The 15,599-nt window shown below is 39.5% G+C and overlaps 1 protein-coding gene across 1 annotated transcript; it reads left to right on the top strand.

Annotated features, from left to right (window-relative positions):
• The first annotated feature begins 3,154 nt into the window (after positions 1-3,154).
• Positions 3,155-14,459, top strand: LOC119653025 (protein claret segregational). Its single transcript, XM_038057469.1, has 3 exons — positions 3,155-3,508; positions 12,079-12,764; positions 12,827-14,459. The coding sequence occupies exons 1-3, from the start codon at positions 3,340-3,342 to the stop codon at positions 14,045-14,047; spliced, it is 2,076 nt and encodes a 691-aa protein (XP_037913397.1). The 5' UTR covers positions 3,155-3,339; the 3' UTR covers positions 14,048-14,459.
• Positions 14,460-15,599: the final 1,140 nt, after the last annotated feature.

Below are 15,599 nucleotides of genomic sequence, written 5' to 3'. Positions count from 1 at the left end.
TCCGGCAGTATTTCGGTCCAACAATATTTGGCAACACTTTTGCAAGCGCCGTGGTGGCACTGGCTGCCTTTTGGCATGCATACTTTAGGTGTTCCCTAAAACTCAATTTGGTATCAATTATTACCCCTAGGTATTTGATAGCCGGTTTTGATACGACCGTATGTCCACCGACCTCCACTTTTACAGTATTATTTTTCCTGCGTTTCGTTATTAAGACCGCTTCCGTTTTCGCGTCCGCCAAGGTCAGCCCAGGCTTTTCTAGCCAGGACTTTACCGCTCTCACTGTTTCCGTTGCGTAAACCTCCACATCTTCTGGGTGTTTTGCTGCAACAACCACAGCTAGGTCATCAGCAAAGCCGATAATCGTAGTCCCCTCTGGGACGGGAAGAGCAAGCACCCCATTATACATGATATTCTACAACAGGGGACCAAGTACCGACCCCTGTGGTACCCCGGCTGTGACAATGTACTCTTTGGGGCCCTCATCTCCATCATCTTCCCCATTGTATCCAACAGGCAGATAGCACGATACGACGCTGGGTTTCCAGGTGGCTTGCCAGGCTTCGGAAGCAACACCAACTTTTGCTTTTTCCACTGGGCAGGGAATATTCCTTCTTTTAGGCACGCCTCGAAGGTGTCGTAACACATATATGTAGATAATTACTATTACCTTCTACCACTGATTGAAACCGATTATGAGTGGACTGCAAACTATAGATTAAAAACCATTGATGGAAGGGGGATAGGATAATAGTCCTGTCAGAACATGTCCATGTATGTTTCTTTAGTACCAGCTGGGCGATTTACCTTTACATTGCATTGAATGCCGGCCTGAAATGACTTTCTTCGCATGTAGGAAGGGGCTATTTTCGATGTCGTTCTATTATTTTCCAAGTATCCAATGTTTAAGATATCAAGAAATGCAATATACACTCGCTAGAAAAAATGTGCGTACACTAAGCAGTTCCTGGTTATTCGTTAGTAAAACACACGAATAAATTAGTTTTTTAAAAACATTTTATTGTTTGCATATTGCTTGTGGTCTTGTTGCTTTGATAAGGCCACTTTTACGAAATTAGAATTCAAGGAAACTGAAATAAAAAAAGGGAAATAAGAAAAGTCACAAATGTTCAGTAGAAAAAGTCTGCGTACAGCCACATAATTATGTAGGTGATTCCCCGAAATATAAATCCTTGCCATTTGGAGTAAATTGATTGTGAGTTATTGGTTTATGGCTGTGTTTGAAGTGTGAAAAATAAGGACGTTTTTTCGTTATTTTGTGTGTATAATTGTTATTATGGAATTGAAGCGAAAAGAGATTTGTGTAAGTGAAAGAAAAGTTATAATAAAATTATGGGAAGGAGGAAAAAGTTTCCGCGAAATAACCAGGATAGTAGGAAGGCGACATTCATCTGTTCAAAGGGTAGTTAACAACTTTAAATCGACGGGAATAATAACATCGAAGCCACGATCTGGTCGCCCATCGAAGTTGTCGATTAGGGAAAGGCGAAGTATTATAGGTTCGGTGAAAAAGAATCCACGAATAACTGCACCACAAATCGCGAAAGATATTGAACTTAAGTTCAACAAAAAAATTTGTGCTGATACTGCACGGAAAATACTCAAGAGAGCTGGTTACCATGGGCGAGTTGCACGTAAGAAACCATTTATTTCATTAACTAATAGGCGAAAACGAATAAAATTTGCGAATAAGTACGTAAACCAATCAAATGAATTCTGGGAAAATGTGCTTTTCTCAGATGAAAGTAAATACTGCATTTTTGGAATAAAAGGAAGAAAAATAGTATGGAGAAAAACATGTACAGCATTGAATAAAGAAAATTTGATGCCAACGGTAAAGCATGGTGGTGGCGGAATAATGATTTGGGGGTGTATGGCAAGTGGTGGCGTAGGAAATCTGCAATTTATAGAGTCTACCATGGACAAATATGACTACCTAAATATTTTAAAACGTAATTTAAAACAAAGTGTTGAAAATTTACGCCTGGGTGACGAATTTTATTTTATGCATGACAACGACCCTAAGCATACGGCTGAGGTTAATAAGCTGTGGCTATTATATAATGTTCCCAAACAGTTACATACACCCCCACAATCGCCAGATTTAAATCCCATAGAACATCTGTGGGATTTATTAGAACGCAGAATTCGCCAATACGATATAACTTCAAAGGATATGCTGAAAAATGTATTACAAGAAGAATGGAATAAAATAAGTGTTGAAGAAACATCTAAACTTGTATCGTCTATGCCGAAAAGATTAAAAGAGGTCATAAAAAGAAAAGGGTATCCTACAAGCTACTGATTTGCTTTTCATATTTACTCAAATATAATTTTTTTTAAATATTTGTTTACTGTACGCAGACTTTTTCTACTGAATTATTGCGATTCTTTTAATTTTTGGCTTTATAACCTGGTTTTTGTAAGACTTATAACTTAGTGAATTAAATACACTAAAACTACGGAACTATTTGTAATGCTTGGATAATAAATTCGCCACAAAAATTAGCTTAATTTTTTTGTTTTACTAAGGAAAAGTATCATACTACTGAGTGTACGCACACTTTTTCTGCCTAGTGTATATCTAGATAAATATATCATATATAATATATTGCATTTCGTGATATCTTAAACATTGGATACTTTGAAAATAATAGAACGACATCGAAAATAGCCCCTTCCTACATACAAAGAAAGTCATTTCAGGCCGGCATTCAATGCAATGTAAAGGTAAATCGCCCAGCTGGTATTAAAGAAGCATGCATGGACATGTTCCGACATGACTATTATCTCCCTTCCATCAATGGATTTTAATCTATAGTTTGCAGTCCACTCATAATCGGTTTCTATCAGTGGTAGAAGATAATAGTGATTTTAGGTAGAATTACTATTTCGTATACAAGCTCATATACTTCGTATTATTTCAAATACGTAATTTACCTGAAATTTGCTCTGAGGTATTTGAATTGATAATGTATAAACTATAAATAGATCTACTTAACTTTTCAAAATATTCCGTCATTTAAAGATTTCAAGCCGTTTCGAAAAAAAAATAACCGAACGCAGCCCACCACAAACATTTCTTCCAGTGCATCATGCTCTAGTGTACACACACCCATACCTCATCCTCGACTGGAAGTGAAAAGTCAAAATCAAAAAGTAGTAACGGTTGGGAAGTGTGTGTAAATGTCTTGTGTTTATTTTCTTAGCATATTTACTACTTTCTTTCTGCATTTATAGTTTATTTCTTGTTTTTTAAAAATAGACTGTTAAGTGCATAAGTTTGCGGCTATTTGATAGTTTACATCTATTGTTGATATGGAGTCGCGTCTTCCTAAACCGTCGGGTTTGAAAAAACCCACACCCGTGAGAACGATTTTGCCCACGGAGAGAATTAAAGCCGCTGCCTTGGCCAATTTGAAGAATGGCGTTAATAATCAACGCTTGCCCTTAGTCAGGGATCTTACGAATTTGACCGCAACGACGGGTAAGTTTTAGATTTCGGTTTAAGCATGTTTCCAAGCTGATGAAGATGTTCCTGTTTTTCCTTTTCAAACCGACGAATTGACAATTTGAAATTTTAAGTGAGATTTCTTTCAGAAAGGTCGCTGGTGCCGTTCTATATAAAATCTATAGTTCTCGTAATATAGTGCAGAGTCTTATAACCACCCACATCTGCTGTGGACCCATGCATAACGTGAGAAGCTAATTGATCATATCAACGGCTATCGCATGGGGTATTGTTGTTTTTTCTTTTGAAATTAACAACTGCGTCCATCATAATCGAAAAATTCAAGAAACGTTAGTGGGAAATAATTCTTCTTAAAAACAATGATTGCTTAAGCTTGTGAGAAGATAGTGAACAGATCATTAGCCATAAACCATGGGCATTTGCTAGTCCAACTTCGAGATGCATCAAATTTGGGAAGAATCTTGAGTGCAGTAACAAAAACACGTTTAAACCTTTTAAAGCCGTACTGCATCAAAACAAATGTAAATGATTACTAACAAGATTATCTACTACGCTTAAGAAGAGTGACGTCAGTGTAGTAAATGAATTGGTTCCATTTGGAGTTCAATTATTCGCGCATTTCGTTTTGTGGGATTTGTTAGCCTATTCGCTCCCCTTAGGCTAGCGACCGTTAGTATTGGGTTAAATATTATGTGCGCAGTGTGCGCTTTTTTTATATTTTTTTTTTAGGAGAAGGGAACCCTGAATAACTTTGGAGGGCATATGAACGGCATTTGCGTAAATTCTGATGTTCCACCTTGCGATGCAAATACATAATAAATTGAGAAATCTTTGAACACGGAAAGAAAAGTATCGGTGGTAAGATGCCATTCTGTCGTCCCGCTTCGAATGCAGCGCGTGACATTTTGTACCGTCATATGTGGCTCTGATAATAGCTATCTTTCTGTATACGCTGGCGCAAATGTTACTATTTCTGGGAGCTTTTGCTTCCTGATTAGCGCAATGATGGAATATCCTTTGTCACGGCGTACACTAGTTGAATTTCTCGTACTTTTCATTGTGGCTGAGTGTAGTTACACAAACCTACAAATTCCTCCCCGTTGTTGCATTCACCAAGAGTTTGTTAGTGGCCATTTTTGATTTAAAATCACTATCACAATGCTGTGTCCGGATAGCTGAGTGGTTAGAGCACAAGGCTGTCGTGCGGAAGGTCGCGGTTCAAATGCTGACCACATTGCCTCCTACAGTGTACTACTGTAGTGTACCGTTACGGTCTTAAATCAAGTGCTCTAACCCACTTCAAGGCCCTGGTCCAATATGGATTGTTGCGCCAACGATTATTATTTTCACAATGCCACCTTTGAGAAGTCTCTATTGAATGTTGTAGTTGTTCACGAGAGAGTCGCATTCTCCTTTCGCTTAGGGCGAGGATCATCATCATTATCATCAATGGGGCAAAAACCGATACCCGGTCTAGGCTTGCCTTAGTAAGGAACTCCAGACAAACCGCTTTTTGGGGCCGAGGTTCACCAATTCGATATCCCTAACAACTGAATGGTGTCCTGACCCACGCCATCGCTTTCCGGGATGGATCAACCTCATTCATATGAATTAAGTGACCAGCCCACCGCAACCTATTGAACGGAATTTTTTCCTCAACCAGATGGTCATATCGCTCATAAACGCGACGAGGTATCGTTATATAGGCTACGAAATTTTCCATATTCATGTAAAGTGAATGAACATTTTCCGAAGGATTTTTCTTCTTCCGATTATTCGAAGAGTACATGAGGACTTTGACGAGGACGACCATTTTTAGGATTTTGTTGAAAATAAAACCTTATTAGAATCGATTCCATATTTATAATATTTGTGTGTCGGTCATACCCGATTTACTCGGAAACGGCTAAACCATTTGTCAGGAAATTTGTTGAAAATGTATGGTCTGTGAATTCCTTTATATATAGTAAGTGGCGGGACATATATATGAAAGAAGGGTGAAATTTTGTTTTTTTTCACCGAAAGGGCTTAGTACTTTTTTTGATACTGGGTGAAAAATATGGGAGTGGGGGCTCGAAATGTGTTACCAAAAACTGTAACAGGTCTCGTTCTCAGAATCTATCCAACCAAAAAATCTGAAAATATCTTAATGATGAATTCATATGAAATCTAGGCCTAAGAATACATACCATTCCGATATTTGTTTGAAGAAAATTAATAATAGTATATTACCATATTTTAGAAATTTACCCGAAAGCCCCCCTTAAGTTCATCCTAGAAGTACAAGATTTGATACGGTTTTAAATAATAACATAATGCATGATTTTGAACAGATGAACATAAAACTTTTCTACCCGAAGCATTCAGCTTCTGGTATTCCGACTTGTTTATAAGCTGAAATAAACTCTGTTAGCTGCCAACAATCGTGTGCAGATTTCCGCGACCGTTGTGATTTTCGACCTCACATAGGAAAAAATATCAATGGTTTCCAAGTTGTAGTCATCTTTCTTTATTGTTCTCATTGGAGGAGTGCCATTTGCTTCCTCTTTGGTGCAGATGTTTGTACATCTCGGGTTGTTCTTCCCATGATGTCGATATCATCAGCATAGGCCAGTAGTTGGGTGGACTAGAAGGGGATGGTGCGTCTCGCATTTACATCAGCATCGCGGATCACTTTTTCCTGGGCCAGGTTAAAAAGCATACATGATAGGGCATCACCTTGCCTTGGATGGTTGTTGATGTTGAACGGTCTCGAGACTGATTCTGTTTCTTTTATTTGGCCTCGCACATTGGCCAGGGCGAGTCTAGTCAGTCTTATCAGTTTGGTTGAATTACGAATTCTCTCATTGCCGTGTAGAGTTTTACCGTGACTATTCTATCATAGGCGGCTTTGAAGTCGATGAAAAGATGGTACACCTGGTGGCCATACTTCAACCGTTTTCCATCGTTTGCCGCACAGAAAAAATTCGATCTGTTGCCGATGATGTTAGCGTATGGGGTTATCCGATCTAGCAAGGTGGCGGAGAATATCTTATAGATAGTACTCCGCTGCTCACTGCACTATGTTATCTCCCATTTTATGTATGGGGCAGATAATGCTTTCTTGCCAGTCATCAGTTATTGATTCGTTGTCCCACACTTTGAGTTAATGAAACGCCTCCATACTTGGCTCCAATTCGGCTGTAATTCCATCGGCCCCTGGAGACTGATTCTTCAGCCGGTTGATTGCACGGTAGTTCATCAAAATACTTAACCCATCGCTCCAATATGGCCATTCGATCGGAAATCAGATTTCCCTCTTTGCCTCGCCAGGGTGAGCATTGGGGTGTATAAGACTTCATCCTGCTGACTTGGCAAAACTTCCGCGCCGGGTGGGGTTGCTCCCAGTACTTTTCGAGTTCACATGCTTGTTGGTTCTTTCGGCCTTCCGTTCTTCTCCGCTCGACGAAGTTCGTGATAGATCTCTCCGCGTTCTTTGAAAGTTCAACATTAATCGGTATGCAGCAATGTTCTGTTTCGTTTGGATTTCATCGACGAAATAGCCGTTCCGACTTTTTTTGTGGCGTTAATTGAACGCCACGAAGTCAATTTGGTTGAAGGAGGTCCCGTGTGGAAATGCTTACGTTTGTGTGTGGATCGCTTTCCGCGTATACCTGACAATTCCGTGCGATACTGCTGATTAAATAATATAAAATATCATTGGTAAGTTATGAGAGCCAGCGAATTGCCTGAATACGGAGTCTGCCCCTACTTGGCTGTTAAAATCTCAAAGCATGATTTTGGTATCATACCTGGGACAAGTTTTGAGGGTTCGTTCTACTGCCTCGTAGAAGGTATCCTTCTCCGGCTTTGCAGTCTCTGTATGTATGTGATAAATATATGTATGAAAACCTAAAGCAATATGATGAAAGGCAATGACCCAAACAAAAAAAAAAAACAAGTCGAAATATCGGAAGCTCGCGCTTCGGCTATAAAGGTTTTGTTAGAAATTTTTACGCATATTTTTCCATCCGCATATAGCTATAGATAGAAGCTATGCGTACATATTACAGACATAGATATTATTCTCACCCTAAACAAATATACCGAATACTGTACATGTCCATGCATATATAAATTCGATCGTACTTATATTTCTGGTTTACTTCATGCACAAAAGTATACATATGTATATATATAGTCCATATATTGAATACCGCTGGTTTAATGTACTAATATATCTATCTAGATTAACTACCCGCAAACTTCATTAGCACGTATACATACCTATATATAATACACACATATGTAATTAATATTGATCGACAAATGACCCAAAAAAATTCAAAAAAAAAGGTTTCTTTGTGGTCCCCGATTCATGCGAGTTCACTTTGTTGTGGTATTGACCAATTAATATGGGATGATGACGTGATACACGTTGTAGAATGTGCCTTTTAGCGTCCTTTATACAATTTTAGTTCTAGCAGGAACTTAAGCGGAGTTTCCGGCTAAATTTCTAAAATATGCTAATTTACTATTATTAACTTTATGCATGTACGTTTCAACCGATATCAAATGTGGGGCCAGTTTCGTAGTACGTAGTACTAATCGAACCCTTTCATTTGATACCCCACTTGACTATATTCTGTGAAAAAAAATTGCACCCTCTGTTCACATGTATTCCCTATTCCCCTTAAACTTGACACAAAATAGTGCACAATATGTAAAGGGAACATCAGACCACACGCTCTCATAAATTTTCGTGATAATCGATCCAGCCGTTTCCAAATAAATCGGGTGTGACAGAGACCGAATCGATTCTAATAAGGTTTTGTTTCACACAAAACCTTAAAAAATCATTATGAAAGAAAATAAAGATAAAAGAAACAAGGTATTTATGCTGCACAAAAAATATTCAATAAATCTGGCCCCATAATTTACATAGAAGATATAGAAATACAGCTCAACACCTAACTCAGGTTGTAGAGAAAGTCATTATAACTTTCACAGAAGAAATTGTCCAAATTTTGTTGAGTTCGAATTCGAGAAATTTTATTTTCAAGAAACTGACGACGATAGTAGCATTTTCACTTAATTAACAATTATTGATTTTCTTTATATCAAATGTTTTGAACGCAGTATCTGAAGCACCTTCTCTCGGAGCCGGAGGTTCTCCCTTCTTAAAAGTGATGGCACCATATATATCCGCAGGACTCACACAAAATAAAAAGGCGCCTTTCATTTGCCCTGATGATGATGATGATGATATTTTTTTTCGGGAATTTTAGCTTCGCATCGCAACTTCGCGCAGTATCCCTATTTCGTATTGCAGGTTCCGTCACACGCATTGATTAAAGAACACGTGAAATTTTAGTTATTGACACGAGAAGAACTGAAATATCCAGAAGGATCTCCCCAACATTCCCGAGCCTGGCGATCCAGTTCGGATAGCACAGGTTCCACAATAAAAGCGCGGGGTAGTATTTACAATTGAACACAACCTAGGAGACGCCTGCTGAACCGACAATAATACCTCTCCTGCCAAATCCAATGAGTATTCGGGTGAGATCTCCGCGCCGATCTTGATGTTGGAATTTAGTCCGGGTAACGACTTTTTTCTTTATCTTACCGTAGGATATGCTTTACTTTTTAAGGCGGTACAGAACACTGAGCACGCTCTTATGGCGGTCCTTATATAAACTCCACTAATTTTTGGGTAATTCCAGGCACTATGCAGTTCAGTTTCCTAAACTTACGTTACACAAAGAAATTTAGAGATGACCATTCTCGTTATAAGCAACCTACCACCTGAATTAATCAGTAATTAACAATATTTACAGCGTCTTGCGAAGAGTACATTACATTAGTTGGACAAAGCAATTGGGACGGGATAACCACCAAGCACTACTTGTAACTAATTAAAATGGACGTGTTCACACTCCTAAACAGTACAATTATGTCTGTTGGTGTAATATTTATGAGGATGTGGGTGGAGCATCCTGGTGAGAGAAACGAGCTGCTCAAAGTCACCCACTTTTGAGTGCTCGGTCATAGGAGCATAGGAGGGGCCCGACGGAATATCCAGGCGAGGCTCCACTTTTGACGGGAGGTGAAATTTTCTCGAACTACTCTGCTATAAAAAATCAAATTACGAAGGCTCTTATACCAGATACACTCAAATGCATTGGATTGCCCATGGGAGTCATGGCATCAAACTCGGCATACCCTACAATTCGTATTTTCGAAGGTGGAGAGGGGTAGAGATCTTCACTTTGCTCTTGCTAGAACCTGACCTCGTACACTATGTAAACAATTCTTTGGCAACCTCTCTATCTTGATATTCTATATATCTTCTGATATATTGTTAAATTATTTTGGCGTTGACTTAGTGTCTGAACAGGTAGGACGATCGATTGAGAATTTGTAATGGACTTCTAAGGCTTCGGACTAAGAATCCATACCACCGATCTGAAAATTCTCCTTGCCTTTAAAGAACTGAGAGCAGCCGATTATAAAGTATCTCTTGCGCGATGTGAAAAGTATCTACTCGGGCACACATCCTTTGAAAAACTCAGCGAATATATCTGGACTAGATTTCATCGCGTATTTAAGGTTCTTATTTGGTATGCCGTCGGGGCCTGAAGCTTTGTTGTCTCCTAGCTTATTACAAATATCAAGCAGTGTTTGGCTATTAAAGCTGATGACTAACGGTGTTGCTATTCGTTGGAGGCGATTTGCGTGACTGCTAGTACGTGTTTTGAAAGGTGACCTAAGGTGGTTAGCTGCCCCAGATGTTTTTCTAACATTTGACGTCAGCAATATACTCCAAGCAAATAGCTCGTTGCTCAAATTTGCATCCGAAGCAACCGCAATCAAATGATGCTAAACAAATATTGCTTTTCATTGATGATGTAAACTATTGAATTGTATTTCTCTGACATCCATCAAAGCCTCCTTCTTTTGTTACCATTTCACGGTGATAAGTCTGCCATTAATAAATCGCTACTTTTATTATATCGTAAATTCAGTCAATTTATTTCCCTATTCGTGGAATTCCTCCTCCTCAGCTGGTTTTAAGGCATTTTTCTGCTTTCTGCCTGTATAGCTGACTGGTTGGAGCATAAAGCTGTCGTACGGAAGGTCACGCTTCAAATTTCACTGGGGGCAGCAGAAATTGACCGCAGATTCCCCTTAAGTTCATCCTAGGACCAAGTAATATACAGCTTCATACTGCGAAGTTTGGTAGATATCGCACTGTTATTGACAAAATTATAAAGTCAAGGTTGTGCAAATTTACTGCAATCTAGGACTTGGAATGTCAATACCACGTTAAATAGTCTGACAGCTAGGTATAAACAGGAGCAATGACAACTAAAATATTCTTATATAACAAATACACAAAGCCTTTCATATCTAAAACTTCTGGTTTCCGGGCTTGTTTTAACTAGTTGGGTACAATTATAAAATTATCTTGTAGTTCTATTTCTATTTCGTAACTGAAATATTCCTGAGATTGACTGATTGTGTGAAGATTTAGGCAACATTATTCCGAAGGACAAGTAAATTAGTAAATTGAGGAACTTTTAAGCCTCTAGTTTTCAGTCTAAATGATTCAGCTTGAAGCTTACTTAGAATAAGTGATCCAGTTTTTTTTAATTGGGAGAAATCGCAGATTGCTTTGAAAAGAAACTCCTATTCACATTTATATTAGGTTATCATAAACCCCTATGTGGGGCAAAGATGGTCAAGGCAGTATGAAGAATGGCATCGATAACGAGAAGAAAAAGTACCATTGATGTATTGCATGATGGTGCATGGTGGTTTCCACTGTTCACGCTATTGAAATGTTGATACCGATGAAGAGAAAGTGGGGCGATATTGTGCGATATAGTGGTGTTAACATGGTTAATATGCGGGAATCCAGATTGAGCACCGGCCTGCTCTCTAACGATCAAGGTTTTAAGGTGTTCTGTGATGTGATTTTCGCGACAGCATATACCTCTCCAGTTATTGCACTCAAGAGAGGCGCCCTGCTTCGGAATCTCGATGATTCTTCTTCTCTTTCTCCACTCATTGGGAGAAATTTCAGATTGCCAGGATTATGAATAAGCGGCAATAGTCGCTCTGCAGAGACTGCAGGAGATGCGCGGAAATTTTGCACAAGTTTGAATGCTTATCCGCGTATTGCGGGCACTAGCCATTTTGTCCACGATAGGTGAAATGGCACCGGATGTTATACGTTTGGATACCGCGGTGATCCACTTTTCCATCTCTTCAGCTCTTTACATTCGTGGATGAAAAACCTGTCTATCGTTAACATTTCTCACATGGTCATCGAAAGGCTTTTGACCACCTGTAAGCTCTTTGGGGTTGCAATATTCGGGAGCGAAATCGTTGCATTTTTCGGCAGCTTCTGCTTTCCTCACCAACGCAATGATGGAATTCCTTTTGTCACGGTTGCACAGTATGCTGCACTTTTTAACTTTTTCACGATAGCGGAGCTTAAGCATCTCGCACTAACCCCCGCTCGCAGCCATCAGCAGACCTCTCAATGTTCAATTATACTTTGATATTCACTACTAAATTTAATTTCACATAATTCTCAGGATTTGGACGAGGAGCTACTGGTTCACCAGATTTACCAAAGACCTCTACATTCACTAACCGTGCCAGATTGCGACGTAGTCGTTCGGCGTGTGATATTCGAGACATAGAGAAAGTCACACGACCTCTCAAACGAACTGAACCAACACTGGCTCCAATTCCAGCCAAAGCTACAAAATTCACAAGTGGAAGTACTGCAAATATTTACACCGCGACAACAGCTCGAAATGGACTTCTATCGCGAACAACCAAACCGAGCTTCGAAAGCACTACTGGGTCTCAGTCGTCAACATCATCAACGTCCTCATCCTCGTCAGTGGGTGGTGTTAAACGAAAAGTGGCTACAGGAAAACCTGCAACAAATGCAGCGCCGACCAAATCAATGGTAAAACGTATACCGCCCTATGATTATAAGGCACGTTTTAATGATTTGCTTGAGAAACATAAAGTTCTTAAGGAGAAATTTGATGAAGCTAAAGAGCAGTTATCGACATTGGACACTCTACCGGAGCAATATGAAGAATGCCAAAACACGTTGTTCAGTGTACAGGAGGCATTAAAGAATTCAAAAACGGAAATAGACTGTCTGCAAAGGCAGAACAATTCGCAAAATATTAAAATTGATTCATTGACAAAGTGTTTACACGATACACAGGAAGAGTTAGATAGGTTGAAGGAGAAATATGAGGTGAGCTTCCTTTGTAATGTCTTCTACCTGGATTTTTATAAATGGATATATTTTCCTTTCAGCTCCAATGTAAAGAACAAGAAAGCATGATTACCGAACTCACGGAGCTAAGAGAACGGTGCGCTTATCTTACCGAATTAAGCACAGAGCAATCCGAGGAACTGACTACTTGCCGAGAGCAACTATTCCGTGCCAACATGGAACGCAAAGAACTGCACAATGTGGTTATGGATCTTCGTGGGAACATTCGAGTATTCTGCAGAGTGCGTCCTCCACTGGAGGATGAAGCAGACAGACTACTCTGCGGTTGGAATTATCTTGACGAGGCTACGTTAGAAATCCACAACTTAGAAATGCTGGCATCAGGAGCGAAAAATAAGGGTGCTAGTCATGAATTTAGTTTTGATCACGTCTTCCATCCAAAATCAACCCAAGAAGATGTTTTCGAAATGGTTTCGCCGTTGATACAGTCTGCAATGGATGGTTACAACGTTTGCATATTCGCCTATGGTCAAACAGGCAGTGGGAAAACATACACTATGGACGGCGTTCCTGATAATGTTGGAGTGATTCCGAGAACAGTTGACCTACTGTTCGAATCCGTGAGGAACTACAAACGCCTTGGTTGGGAATATGAGATCAGAGCCACGTTCCTGGAAATCTATAATGAAGTTCTCTACGATTTGCTGAGCAACGAACAGAAAAACATGGAAATTCGTATGGCAAAAAATAAAACGGATATTTATGTGTCAAATATCACAGAAGAAACAGTGTCAACAGCAAACCGTCTAAGGCAGCTAATGCAAATAGCTAAAATGAACAGAGCTACCGCAGCCACAGTGGGAAACGATCGTTCATCGCGATCACATGCAGTCACAAGGATCGAACTGATCGGACGACATGAACAGAAAAATGAAATTTCCATTGGTACAATAAATCTTGTAGATTTGGCGGGTTCGGAGAGTCCCAAAACCAGCATACGAATGAACGAGACCAAAAACATCAACAGATCGCTAAGCGAACTGACAAATGTTATTCTGGCGCTGCTACAAAAGCAGGACCACATTCCGTATCGGAATTCCAAACTCACGCATCTCCTCATGCCTAGCTTGGGTGGAAACTCGAAGACGCTTATGTTCATCAATGTTTCTCCATTCCAAGACTGTTTCGTGGAGTCTGTGAAGTCGTTAAGGTTCGCCGCGTCGGTGAACTCGTGTAAATTAGCAAAGGCGAAGAAGAATAAATTCTTAAATACGTCGACAAATAATTCATTAACTATGTGAATTTTCAGTATCCACGAAAAGAAAATGTCATCAAAATAATAGTTTTAAGTTCTATTTACTCGTTTGTATTTTATTTTGAAAGTAAAACTCTTGCGATAGAAGTGAAATATCGAAATTATTTTATTAATCCATTTTAACTTGTATTATTTTATTCGCCTACCTGAGTATCATCTGCGACAAGGTACGCATTCGAAATTAGTAACGATACAAAATTAGATTTGTTTGAGAGCAGAACGACTTCTCCTGGTCAGATATCAATGATGTACTCTTGTGTTTTGAAGGCTGTTGAAATGTGCCGTTATAGATTTGAAGAGATGAAAATGCCTTCAGTTTCATATTTAATATATTGTATCTATTGTTCTGATAAATTACCCAATTTCATGAATAGAATAAATTTTTTTATCATTTTAAACTTGTACATTTTCGATTTTAGAAAGTTGTTGAATCCGTTATTTTTAATCTTTTCGGACAAGAAAACCTTCCAAGTGCTGTTGACCGATCACAGGATATGCCCATCTGCCACACGACAACTGCTTGTGACGAGTATTTGAATACAGGACATTCGATTACATTTGTTAATAATGAAATGCAATTCAACACGCGAATTTTTCGAAGATCCTTTTAGCAAGGAGCCCGTTGGAATCAGTATTGCTCATTGCCAGTATTGTGTTGCATATATTGTTCATTTTTCGACCCACCATGACTTTAACTTCAGAGCCTGATGCATGCAAAACGGCTAGACGGTAACGGGGAATTCGCTTTTCGAAATTACCTAAATAAGTCGGCGTTTAAAGCCTTGTCTATTAAACTCTTCTCTATAAGTGTCATAGTCAACATGTGTGCTAGGTACCAAGCAGTTCTGTACCTTGAGCGCATGCTATTTGTCCTTTTTCAATGCCCGGTCCGTGGTTGTATAGTTGATCCAGTCTAAGGCAGTTTCTCCGGGCAGGGTTGTCAGCCCTGAATCGACCCTCCACCTAAAGGATCAGTTAGGACACTTTTTCTTGTTTTTAAGTGCGGGAGACTAAAGTGAGACCATCTTTTTTGGTCTGCAATTTTTCATTAAGAAGTTAGTTTAGTTTAGGAGGAGCCGCAGCTGCGAGCACTGAGGCCTTTTGTTAGGTCCATTGTACCACCCCCGGAAATCGCCTATTCAATGTCCTCCCGGCTGCGGCTTTCGTAGGCTTTTCCGCATCTGAGAACATTCTCCAGAGGCAGGGAGTGCCCAGATTCTTCTTTGAAGAAAACCTTACCGAGGTGTCGTCTGAGATCTGAGGAGGTCGGACATGCATATGAAGTGCAGGACTGTCTCCTCACATTGGCTGCATATAATTGACACCACCACCCAATTTTTTTTCCATATGGTAGTTTGATAAACAGTTTCCCGTTAAGAGTCCTATTAGGGGTTTCTAACCCGTCGGTGAAGATTATTAGGTCTGTAATCCCAAGAGACTCGTGGTCATTTATCGGCTATTCTTCTCTTTTGGTGATTACGACAGAATATGTCTTTCCAAAGACGAATCTGGAAACCATATTATCGGCCGATATCAGA

This window comes from Hermetia illucens, chromosome 3, assembly GCF_905115235.1.
Source record: "Hermetia illucens chromosome 3, iHerIll2.2.curated.20191125, whole genome shotgun sequence".
NCBI classification, from domain to species: Eukaryota; Metazoa; Arthropoda; class Insecta; order Diptera; family Stratiomyidae; genus Hermetia; species Hermetia illucens.
Note: the sequence above shows the minus strand (reverse complement) of the source record. Positions and strands in the feature narration are given on the sequence as shown.

Coding starts and splice junctions, on each gene's coding strand:
- LOC119653025 (XM_038057469.1), top strand. CDS start 3,340: ATGGAGTCGCGTCTTCCTAAACCGTCGGGTTTGAAAAAACCCACACCC. Junction 3,509..12,078: donor GAATTTGACCGCAACGACGG/GTAAGTTTTAGA, acceptor CATAATTCTCAG/GATTTGGACGAGGAGCTACT. Junction 12,765..12,826: donor GGTTGAAGGAGAAATATGAG/GTGAGCTTCCTT, acceptor TTTTCCTTTCAG/CTCCAATGTAAAGAACAAGA.